The 12777-nt window shown below is 41.2% G+C and overlaps 1 protein-coding gene across 1 annotated transcript in view; it reads right to left on the reverse strand.

Moving 5' to 3' along the window:
* aagab (alpha and gamma adaptin binding protein) overlaps positions 1-12777 on the reverse strand; it is a 33491-nt gene that overhangs the window by 10294 nt on the left and 10420 nt on the right. The window contains exons 3-4 of the mRNA XM_078427567.1: positions 2674-2864; positions 1016-1112 (exon numbers count right to left, since the gene is read on the reverse strand). Coding sequence (XP_078283693.1) covers positions 1016-1112; positions 2674-2864 — 288 coding nt within the window. The remainder of the gene's footprint in view (positions 1-1015; positions 1113-2673; positions 2865-12777) is intronic.

A 12777-nucleotide genomic window follows, 5' to 3' on the forward strand; every position in this document is an offset into this window, starting at 1 on the left:
AAGTATATGGTGCATGGATTAGTGCGTGGCACTATAATGCTTCAGCTAATACAGAAACTTGGTTGAGAGAAAGGACTGGCTGCTCAACATTACAAGGTTTAGATGTTTCAAAAGTGAAAGAAAGTAATGTAGAAGAGATTACACAACCAATCAGGGAAAATGTCACTACTGCACTTAGAGTGGATCTCCTGGAAGGCTCATCCAGTGATGCAGAATAGGGAGAACTCAAGAATAGGAGATGTGCAATCATTAAACTATAGACCTCCCAACAGCCAGCGGGATTGAGAAATCGATATGCAGGTAGATGGAAAAACAACAGTGTTGTTGATATCAAGGAGGCAAAACTTTGGGTCTTTCTAACAACATTACGGTGGATAAGGTCCACAGGGCCTGATGGCTTGTTATTGAGAGGGAGAAGAGTGGAGATTACTGGAGCTTTGACAGAGATATTTGTATCCTTTTTAGACACAGGCGACATCCCAAAATGAAGCCCAAGCACAATGTTCAAATCACATTATGTCGTATGTGTTAGAAACACAAGGAAATGGTATAACTCGTTTCCCTAATATACCTGGTTTATGATGCCAAATCTTGCTGAGTTGAGTTTGATGAGCAACAGCAGTTCCAGTAACTGCCTCAATTAGTATTCCTTCATACAAGTCCAGCCAGTGATTGGTAGAAGGTGACAAGTCTATATTTGAAGTTACTTATATCTCAAGGGAGGCTGAACTCATTTAGGAATAAGTAGCACCTGATTTTATGGGACGAGTCTCCACAGCCTTGGATTAAATTTTTAAAAGCTTTGGATCCTCCTTCCCAACTGATCCAGTACCAAACAGTATAATGCATTTTACTCACTAAACTTACTCTTTAAATAGGTTCTAAATTATCTCTTGAGCAAACATATCCTTGTGACAAGCTCCAGTTCTCCATGTGGAGGCAGATGTGGTACAAATTACCATCTAAAAATACCAGATTTACAGGTCATATCGAAAGTAGAAACTAAGCAAAATACCATTGTCCGAAACTCTGTCACACACCAGAATCAAAACTTCAGGGGACCATTCCTGAGTTAGAGGAAGCCAAGTGGATACCTCATCAAGGCCAGTATTCTGAAGAAGAAAAAAAGTACAATTTAATGGCAAAAATAATGTCAAAGATTAAAAGAGTAATGGTAAAATTAGTAGTATGTCAACAACAAAAAAACATACTAAAAAGGAAAAATCATTGTTGCTCCACCCAGATAGCAAAATACCCCAATTTCATGAAGGAAATTACGTCCTCAGAAAAATTCTCAGGGCAATTGGGAAACTGCAGTATTCTGCAAAGCAGCTAGATTTAAAAAAAATTGTTGAGTAGCACAACTTCACTTCTTAGAAACCATACAGTTGTTCTATTTTGAAATGTTTCTAAAATGTACCCATGAGACCACAGTGGTCTAGCAATACAAGAACGCCAATGTTAATGGTATCAAAGTTTTCACCCAAGAAATTTAAAAAAGTGAAATTAGAATAAACTCAACAAATTTGTAAAAAGTTTAACCAAATTTCATTTTGGCATGTCAAGTACGAACATGGAGTAGCAGTCACAGAATGATGTTGTCCACTGTGCAGATAACAAACCAATACCAATTGATTACCATTGAGAGGATGAAGAGTTTTTATTGTGATCGAAAACAAACTCATGCAGAAAAAGAACCAATTACCTGTCAGGTATAGAAAATGGTTTTAAACCATTAAGAATATGAACTTTTGCTGGACACGTGACTCAATTTATTTTATTCTTGGTTTTGGGAGCAATCAGACATTAGTGCTAACGGGGCTCACCAGATTGTTCAGCTACTTCAGTTAACAAGGCTTGGTGGTACCAGGAATCCCACCTAGTGAATTAGACAATCTCAACAAAAGAAATAAAAAGGGAGTTATAAGTTTGCTTTGGATATTTGTATCCAGGAATCCCCGATCCTAAAAGTCCATGAATAAACAGATAAGAACACCGCATTGGACTTTGCACCTTCTCCCTTCAGTGAAAATGCCTGCTGAAATGTAATTGAGATTCACTAGTTTGGATAAGGAACCCGAGGATATTGAACATCTGAGAAACCACTTGCTACCAAAGAGTCAATGCTTCCCGAAGAAGTTAGGAGAACATTGGCAAAAATGAAGTTGAAAAAAAGCTAGCACAGGCAAGTGAAATAATAACGTGTACACATGAATGTGGACGTTTTGAAAAACATCAGTGTTTAATTTAGTTGCTCACCAATATAAACAGAGTAACTTCACTAAATTTGCCCATGTGTATATAAATGCCAGATTATAATACTGGCACTCAGTACATCTTAAGTAAGCAATAGCTAAATTGGGAATGAGCCTAACTGTGGTCTAAAATTTAAGTTTACTTTAAACATGGGTGATTTAGTGGGACTGATTTGTACAGTTTGAGTTCAATTTCTCAGTTCTTTACACCTCCCAATTTTTTTTACTGAAAGTGGTCAAATGAAAATGGAGGTGCTTACACTTGCATTACAGAGTAGGAATCAAGAAGTTGTGATTACAGTAGTTTTGATTTGGCTTTGTATCAACTGCTCCCTGAACCCTATGTAGTACTCAGAACACAACTAATACTATACCTTCAGAGGTAATAAAGATATAACAAGAAACAGATTTTCCTTACAGTTGCGCTGTCAAAGTAAACCACGAAGGCCTCCACCGAGTCTGCAATCTCCTTTGTCAGTTCGAATTTGTCAGGCACCACACATAGTTGTACACTAGCAGTGTAATACTTGTTATCTATAGTCCATGGGTAGAATCGGACCACATTCCTGGGGCCAGTGTATTCTGGAATGTCATCTGTTCCAATAATATCTAAAATCAGGACATCAAAAATGTTAAGATAATTATTTACTGATAAGAGTCAAGTTGAATCTGATACACAATAGGGGAAAGGACAGAAGAGAAAAAGACAATGATCAATTACTAACTCAATCCCTAATGGAAAGGACTTGCCAAGAATGTAATCAGAACATTACTGGATTGCCCAACAATAGTTACATAACTAATATCATATACAATAAACCCTCGTTTTAACTGACTCCTTTATAACAGATTTCAGTTATAGCAACGCCCTCCCAGCTTGCATGGCCTCTTCAGCCCCGGTTTCCGACACTACCCCTGGCTTGCAAGATGCACCAGCGAGCCTTTTATCACCCAGTGTGCAATCTGGTTAGCATGGTTGTTATTGTGCCTCACATTGCAGCCCCTGGGGACAGTGCTTTCTTCGGGCTGCTGCCGCCTGCGGGACACTAAGCCACTTTGAGGCTCGCTCACCTCTCACCGGATGCTGCTTCTTGCTTTCAGCCTGTTCCACTGCCGCCACCTCCTCCTCCCGTCGCTCATCTCACTTGGCCTCTCCTTCCACCCTCCTCCACCGTCTCCTCCACCGTCTCCCCCGGAATCGGCAACATACTCCACCTTGGAGGGTGTCGGCAGCTGTGGGGAAGAGGGAGGGGGAGGCCAAGTGAGGAACGGCCAGGGTGCTGGCTGGCGCGGGAGGGAGGGTGGGGATGGTGTGGCGGCTGGTGGGAGGGGTGGGGACCTACGGTGGCCAGGTCCATTTTGTCGTTGGTGGCAGACTAAGGGTAGCTGATGAGGGGGAAATGCGCTGGTGCAGACTAGCAGCATCTGTGGCTAGTTTTAGGTGAAACGACACAGGGTGCTGGAGTAACTCAACAGACTGGATTGGTCTGCAGAAGGGTCCTGATATTCTCCAGAAATACTGCCTGACCCTCTAAGTTACTCCAGCACTTTGTGTCCTTGTGCGTAGTAATCATAATCTGCAGTTCTTTGTTTCATTATACATTAATCGGTTATAGTGGACAATCAGCAGAAACGGACACCACTCCCCCCCCACAAGGTTCGTTATAACGAGGGTTTATTGTATAAGGAGAGCTACTAATTGAGTGCCTCAGCTACACAATATTTCCAAGAATACAAGAGGAATTTGTTTGAAGATTGGATTGAAATGAAGCACAGTTTTATCAGGCAAGAAATTAGTCTTTCGATTCCAGTCCCCAAAAATGTCCGAGTTAGAAAAACAATGCGTTTTGATGTTAAGGTGGGTGGGTAAAGAAGGGCTCGCTGGTGCAGACCAGCAGCGTCGACACCAGGTTTTAAGGTGAAACGACACAAAGTGCTGGAGTAACTCAGCGGACTGAATCAGTCTGAGGAAGGGTCCTGGTGTCACCTATCCATGTTCTCCAGCAATGCTGCCTGATCCACTGAGTTACTCCAGTATTTTGTGTCCCTTTTGACTATTAACCATCATCTGCAGCTCTTTGTTTCAACTACGTGCAATAATACCGTAATTAAAACAGACAATCGGCAATAATGGACACCATTCCCCATCCCTCATGGTCTGTTGTAATGAGGGTTTACTGTATTGGGCAATTCAAATTTTTGAGCAAATAAATGAGCTATACTTTTTTTGCAGGTGATGCAGGCTTTTAGAAATTAGAAACCCATGAAAGTACACCAATTTAAAGAACAGCCTTGTAAATAAGGTTTAAAAAAATAATATTTATAAAGGCAGCATATGTTTCACCCATCGTAATACAATTTCTTTGATTCCAAGATCAGCTCCATTGTAAATACTACGTCAATAGTAGAGAATGAAATAAAACAAAATCACACCATTCTGCTGTACCTTGAAGCCATTCTATTTTTTTTTTTTTAAGTATTTCTGGACTGCTACCATAGGGATCCATTTTGTAAAATAGCCCTTCACATGTCAAATCTACTTTAGTCTCTCTGGTAATAATGGACGGCTATATGTGTGCAAAACCATGTTCGGCAGTTTGGCTAGGATACCTTAGATGCCAGAGGATAGATTCTAGAGCCCTGCAATTGTGACCTGAATAATGAGTAGAGCGCTCAGCCCTTTCTTAGGTGGGTCTAAAAATTGGAAAAGATTTGGAAGCATTTGCAGCTAATATTTTGCATCAGTGTTATCATAAATGATAGGAGTAGAATTAGGCCATTCAGCCAATCAAATCTACTCCGCCATTCAATCGTGGCTGATCTATCTTTTCCTCCTAACCCCATTCCCTTGCCTTCTCCCCATAACCATGTTTGAGAGATATCTCCCAAGGACGAAGCATTGATGCTTTTGAATATACTGTGCAATTGGAATACCTAAACCATGACCAGTGAGCATTTCAAACTCTGATAATGTAACACACAAGTTGTCCAGGGAACTCAATTGGAATAGCTAAAACCATGGCTAGTGAACATATCAAACCCTGATAATGCAACACACAAAGACTCAGGAACTTAATTCTATTCATACCTATGGGTTTTTTTTAAATTATGTGCTTCGGCTAGTCCTGGTGTAACACACACTTAGAGAAGGCTACTCTGAAGGCTACCAGAATTCCTGGATGGCATAATGTGCACACCTAAAGATACAGGTGAAATAATGGGAAAGTTGATTTCAACATTATATACACCTGTGAAACTCCATAACATGAAGCAAAGGTCAATCTACTCCCCAGAAAAACATAATTGCTTTCACAAATAGCAAAACCAAAAAGAGAAAACAACTTGCAAAAATAGAGAATTTAAAAATAAAAAAACTGCAACAATTATTATTGGACACATCAGTACAGGAGGATAAAATTGCGCTGCATCAGGGAATTTTCACGTGGTAGAGTTGTAAGAAAACTGCGTAGCAGTATGGGTTTTAATTTTGCTTGAGGGATGTTTTAATGCAATCATTAGCAACATGTAAATACAAGAAACTACATTCACTCTTGTACAGTCAGTAAAAGGCCATTTCCAGCAGCAAAATACAAAACTGGCAGATGGTGACAGATGGTGAGAGAGGCAAACAATGTGATAGAGAAAAGCAGTGGAAAAAGGGGACGGCCCTAGTATGTTAGTGGCAGCTTCTCCTCTTTACCTCTTGACCTTTTTATATGCCAACTCACCACCCACCCTCCACACCGCACAATAAAATCCGTTGCAAACAAATGTGAAATAATGCAAAATAAATCACTATTTCCTGACAAAGCTATCTTGAAAGGTCAGACTGCATTACAAGGGTCCCAACCAAAGGCATCAAAGTGATCACTAAGCATTGAAGTGAAATTTGAACAGCTGCAGGCAAAGATTTTTCTTCCTTTGTGAAGCCTAAATGATCTTTTGGAAGTTCGACAATGTCAATATTTGGAAAAGGTTGGTTATGTAGAAAGTTTGAAAATCACCGCTTTAGGTAGCCATCTGGATTCTACTGAGTAAGCAGTATTACCCAGTCCAACACATACTAGAAACCCAATTATGTTTGCTAATTTAAAACTAAAACTGAAAGTTAATGTTTCCTCTGTGGTTTGTTAATGAGGCAGGAAAAAAAATATTACCATAGCAATTACAATTCAGCCCCAAAATGAAAAGAAAACAGTGGCTGCAAATTTTTTTTAAAGTTGAATTTTACAACTATCCCAAACACACCACATTTGTTGTACTATATACCAATAGGTTATTTTGGGCAATTTGACAGAGGTAAAGTACACTCAAATTGAGCAAAAAACAAAGGTGCTGGAGGAAGTCAGCAGGTCAGGCAGCATCAGTGGAGGGAGATGGACAGATGACATTTTGTGTTGGGACCCTTCTTTAGACTGATAGTAGTGGGAGAGCTAGGAAAGAAGGGTAGGGTGAGGGAAAGCCTGGTAAGCTGGTGGATACCAGGGATGGAGGGGGGCAGGGAAGAGGAGAAGGGGGTAAGGGAGCATTACTTGGAAGTAGAGAAATCAATGTTTGTGCCAATAGGCTACCCAAGCAGCATAAGAGGTGGTGTCCTTCCAGTTTGCTTGTGGCCTCACTCCACCAGTGGAGGAGCGCAAGGACAGAAAGGTTGGTTTGGGAATGGGAAGGAGAGTTAAAATGGCTAGCAACTGGGACCTTTAACAGGTCTTAGCAAACAGAGCACGTGTTCAGTGAAATGGTCGTCTAGTCTATATTTGGTTTTGCCAATGTACAGGAAGCCACATTGGGAGCGCCAAATGCAATAGACAAGGTTGATGAGCGAAATGGTCAGCTAGTCTATGCTCAGTCTTGCAGATATAAATTTCACAACCACATGAATATTGAATTCTCCAATTTCAAGTATCAAACTAGAACAACACCTTTACATCCAACAGAATACTCCTATTTCAAGTTTAAGGCCTGCTTTGCCCACAATGACCACACTAATCTTTTTGCCCATCTACACTAATCCCATTTAATCACATTTCTTTCCTATCCAAGAAGAGCAGGATGACATGCTCCAATAACACAACTGCCCTGTGGCACTAATGTACATGGTGATGAAATGCTTCGAGAGGTTAGTTATGGCGCATTTCAACTCCTACTTAGCAAGAGCCTGGACCCACTACAATTTGTCTACTGCTGCAATAGATTCACAGGGGATGTGATTTTGCTGGCTCTGCAGTCTGCACTACACCACTTGGACAATAAGTCGTACATCAGACAGTTGTTCATCAACTACAGCTCGGTGTTCAATACCATCTTCCTCTCCAAACTTATCTAACTTGATGAATGGGGTTTATAGACAATAGACAATAGGTGCAGGGGTAGGCCATTCGGCCCTTCGAGCCAGCACTGCCATTCAATGTGAGCATGGCTGATCATTCACAATCAGTACCCCGTTCCAGCCTTCATACACCCCCGTCGCTTTATCTTGCTCTATCTTGAAAGCATCCAGAGAATTGGCCTCCACTGCCTTCTGAGGCAGAGAATTCCACAGATTTACAACTCTGACTGAAAACGTTATTCCTCATCTCCGTTTTAAATGGCCTACCCCTTATTCTTAAACTGTGGCCCATGGTTCTGGACTTCCCCAACATTGGGAACATGTTTCCTGCCTCTAACGTGTCCAATCCCTTAATAATCTTATATGTTTCAATAAGATCCTCTATCATTCTTCTAAATTCCAGCGTGTACAAGCCTAGTCGCTCCAATCTTTCAACATACGACAGTCCCGCCATTCCGGGAATTAACCTAGTGAACCTATGCTGCATTCCCTCAATAGCAAGAATGTCCTTCCTCAAATTTGGATACCAAAACTGCACACAGTACTCCAGGTGCAGTCTCACTAGAGCCCTGTACAACTGCCCCTATACTCAACTCCTCTTGTCATAAAGGCCAACATGCCATTAGCTTTCTTCACTGCCTGCTGTACCTGCATGCTAACTTTAAGTGACTGATGAACAGCTTTAAATACCTGGGAGACCACATCACAGAGGATCTGACATGGATAACACACATTGCCGCACTGGTGAGTAAGGCAAGGCAGCGCCTTTACCACCTCAGACAGCTGAGGAAATTCAGTCTCTCTGAGGATCCTTCGTGCTACTCTGAGGCTGTAGAAAGCATCTTGTCCAGCAACATCTCAATCTGGTTTGGGAACAGCTCTGCCCAGGACTGGAAGGCTCTGCGGAGAGTAGTGCATTCGGCTGAACGCACTATGAGAACTACACTCGCCCCCCTGCAGATCCAATACATCAGGAGGTGCAGATCCAGAGCCAGCAACATTATGGGGGACCCCTACCACCCCAGCAACGGATTGTTCCAGCTGCAACGGTCAGGGAAACGCTTCCGCTGTCACACTGTGAAAACAGAGAGGATGAGACGAAGTTTCTTCCCACACGCCATCAGGACTGTTAACTCTTATATCACTAGGGACTAATTTACTGTATTAATTAAATTTTTTGTGTTGTCTCTTTAAAAAAAAAAATTCGATTCTATTTTGTAGTTTTAGCACAATCCGCAGGCATTGCCACTTTCATTTCACTGCACATCTTGTATGTGTATGTGACAAATAAAGTAAACTTGACAAGGACACCCAGATCTCTTTGTACTTCCCCATTTCCTAATTTGACACCATTCAGATAATAATCTGCCTTCCTGTTCTTACCACCAAAGTGGATAATCTCACATTTATCCACATTAAACTGCATCTGCGATGCATCTGCCCACTCACACAACCTGTCCAAGTCACCCTGCATCCTCATAGCATCCTCTCAGTTCACACTGCCACCCAGCTTCGTGCAATCTGCAAATTTGCTAATGTTACTTTTAATCCCTTCATCCAAGTCATTAATGTATATTGTAAATCGCTGCGGTCCCAGCACGGAGCCTTGCGGTACCCCACTAGTCACTGCCTGCCATTCTGAAAGAGACCCGTTAATCCCTACTCTTTGTTTCCTGTCTGCCAAACAATTTTCTATCCATGTCAGCATCCTACCCCCAATACCATGTGCTCTAATCTTGCCCACTAATCTCCCATGTGGGACCTTATCAAAGGCTTTCTGAAAGTCCAGGTACACTACATCCACTGGCTCTCCCTTGTCCATTTTCCTAGTTACATCCTCAAAAAATTCCAGAAGATTAGTCAAGCATGATTTCCCCTTCATAAATCCATGCTGACTTGGAACGATCCTGTTACTGCTATCCAAATGTTCCGCAATTTCTTCTTTCATAATTGAATCCAGCATCTTCCCCACCACTGATGTCAGGTTAACTGGTCTATAATTTCCCACTTTCTCTCTCCCTCCTTTCTTAAAAAGTGGGATAACATTAGCTACCCTCCAATCCACAGGAACTGATCCAGAATCTATAGAACATTGGAAAATGATCACCAATGCGTCCACGATTTATAGAGCCACTTCCTTAAGTACCCTGGGATGCAGACCATCAGGCCCTGGGGATTTATCAGCCTTCAGTCCCATCAGTCTACCAAACACCATTTCCTGCCTAATGTTAATTTACCTCAGTTCCTCCGTCACCCTAGGATCTCTGTCCATTAGAACATCTGGGAGATTGTTGGTGTCTTCCTTAGTGAAGACAGATCCAAAGTACCTGTTCAGCTCGTCTTCCATTTCCTTGTTCCCCATAATAAATTCACCTGCTTCTGTTTTCAAGGGACCAACATTTGTCTTAACTATATTTTTTCCTCTTCACATACCTAAATAAGCTTTTACTATCCTCCTTTATATTCTTGTCTAGCTTACCTTCGTACTTCATCTTTTCTCCCCGTATTGCCTTTTTAGTTATCTTCTGTTGCTCTTTAAAAGAGTCCCAATTCTCTGGCTTCCCACTCATCTTTGCTATGTTATACTTCTTCATTTTTATACTGTCCTTGACATCCCTTGTCAGCCACGGTTGCCTCTTACTCCCCTTAGAATCTTTCTTCCGCTTTGGAATGAACTGATCCTGCACCTTCTGTATTATTCCCAGAAATACCTGCCATTGTTGTTCCACGGTCTTCCCTGCTAGGGTATCTTTCCAGTCAACTCTGGCCAGCTTCTCTCTCATGCCTCCATAGTCCCCTTGCAATACTGACACTTCTGATTTTCCCTTCTCCCTCTCAAATTGTAGATTAAAACTTATCATATTATGATCACTACCTAATGGCTCTTTTACCTCGTTCCCTTATCAAATCCAGTTCATTATACAACACTAAATCCTTCTGCATGGTAGGCTCCAGTACAAGCTGCTCTAAGAATCCATCTCGGAGGCACTCCACAAACTCCCTTTCTTGGGGTCCATTACCAAGCTGATTTTCCCAGTCTACCTGCATGTTGAAGTCTTCCATAACCACTGTAGCATTACTTCTGCGACATGCCAATTTTAATTCTTGATTCAACTTGTACCCTATATCCAGGCTACTGTTATTTTATTTTTTATACTTCAGCTCATCCACTTTATTTTTTATACGTCGTCTGCTCATCCCTGTTCAACTGGATCTTCAACTTTCTCAATGACATACCACAAACAAGACGAATTGACAACAGCACTACTTCCTCAATAATTAATCAGCAGAGGAGCACCTCAGGGCTGTGTGCTCATTACTCACTCTCTCTATCTATGACTGTGTAGCCAGACAGTTCCAATGCCTTCTTTGATTTCGCCGATAACACCACCAATGTTGGACAAATTACAGGTAATGATGAGTCGGAGGATGGTGATTGATAATCTGATTGAATGGTGCCAGAATCTGGGATAATATTGCTGCTCAACTCTTCTTCAAATATTTCCCGTGAATCAGAAACCCACGTCTTCCAGTTTTACAAGCACCCACCCTTGGCAAAAGCTGACTATTCTATCTACGCCCTCAATGTTATAAATCTCAGTAAGGGCACCCTCCAGCCCCTCTGTACTCCAATGGGAACAATCCCAGTTTATCCAATCTCCCCATGAAACTAAAGTCAAGAGCAACATGTTTTGTGCTTCTTCAAAAGATACCAGATCTTTTCTAAAGTATGGTGACCAGAACTGCACCCGGTGTTCCAATTGATCCTGAAACATTTTCTTATACAACTGCAACTCGATGTCCCAACTTTTAGACTCAATTCTTAAACTTGCCTATCAAAACAAGCAAGCTAAATGGCTTCCTCACTACTCTATCCACCTGTATCACCATTTAATGAGCCATGAATTGTCACCCCTCTGCACATCCACGCTGTCAAGGACCCTGAGAAGCTCCGTACGTCAAGGTTACTATACACATCCTTCCTTAGACAACAAAAAGTGCATCACCTCTCACTTGCATGGATTAAATTCCATCTGCTACCATTCCATTCAACTTTCCAGCTGAATTATGTCCTTGTGTCCTCAGGTAACCATCGTCACTACCACAATATCACCAATCTTCATGTTATCGGAACGCTTGCTTATCTGACTACAGATATTCTTATCTAAAACATGTTATGTTTAACAAAAGAACAAAGGTACCACACCGATCCCCGCCGTACACTACTGCTTTCAAACTTCTGGTCAGTGAAACAATCCTCCTCCACTTATCTCTTCCTTCTGTCAACAAACCAATTTTGGATCCAAAACATCTTGGATCCCATTGCCCCAACTTTCTGGATCAGCCTACCATGCAAGAACTTGGTAAAATCTTTGCAAATGTAAATATACCATGTCTATTGCCTTGCGATCATTAACTTTCTTTGACATTACCTCAATAAACTCAAGATTTGAAAGGCAAGATTTTCCATGCACAAAACCCCTAATTAATCCTTACTTTTCCAAATAATCATAAATCACATCCCTAAGATTTTTCTAAGTTTCACTGCTGTTGGCACAAGGCAGATTAGCTTATTTCCTGGTTTATTATTACCACTTTTCTTGAATATGACAACAATAGCCATCTCCAGTCTCTCATTTCTCCTGGACTCTTACTATTTTGCTTTTAAACACATTATCAAATTATTTTTTCCTTCCAGCAGCTGCTCCCAATGTAGTCACCAGGTTCTACTTTATACAGTTGAATTAAGACCTTCTTCAATCTAGGTTCAACCTTATCCTTTTCCATGACTACCTTAAAGCTCACTGAATTGTGGTCATCACTCGCAATGGATTTCTCCAGACATTACCTGCCCATCCCTGTTTCACAAAATATGTTGTTTAACTTTACTCAGCAAACCACAGGCATCAAGGCTGAGGTAAACAATGGCATCCACACTTTTGTACTGAAAGGTACATTTTTTTAATTTAACAGATTGCCTGGTCTAGTGGAGTTAATAAATAGTGCCTAAATATCAACAATGGAATGAGTGAGGGGCTGATCCAATTTAATGGGGTTGCTCGAGGGATGATTACATACCTCTATTTGAATGGCATCACAGGTTTTTCAAGTTCACCTCAACACGAACATTTTAATATATTTTACATATTACTCCTCAAGATGGTGTTGAAGCAACTATACAATGTTTTTGAC

The sequence above is a fragment of the Rhinoraja longicauda genome, chromosome 33 (genome assembly GCF_053455715.1).
Source record: "Rhinoraja longicauda isolate Sanriku21f chromosome 33, sRhiLon1.1, whole genome shotgun sequence".
NCBI classification, from domain to species: domain Eukaryota; kingdom Metazoa; phylum Chordata; class Chondrichthyes; order Rajiformes; family Arhynchobatidae; genus Rhinoraja; species Rhinoraja longicauda.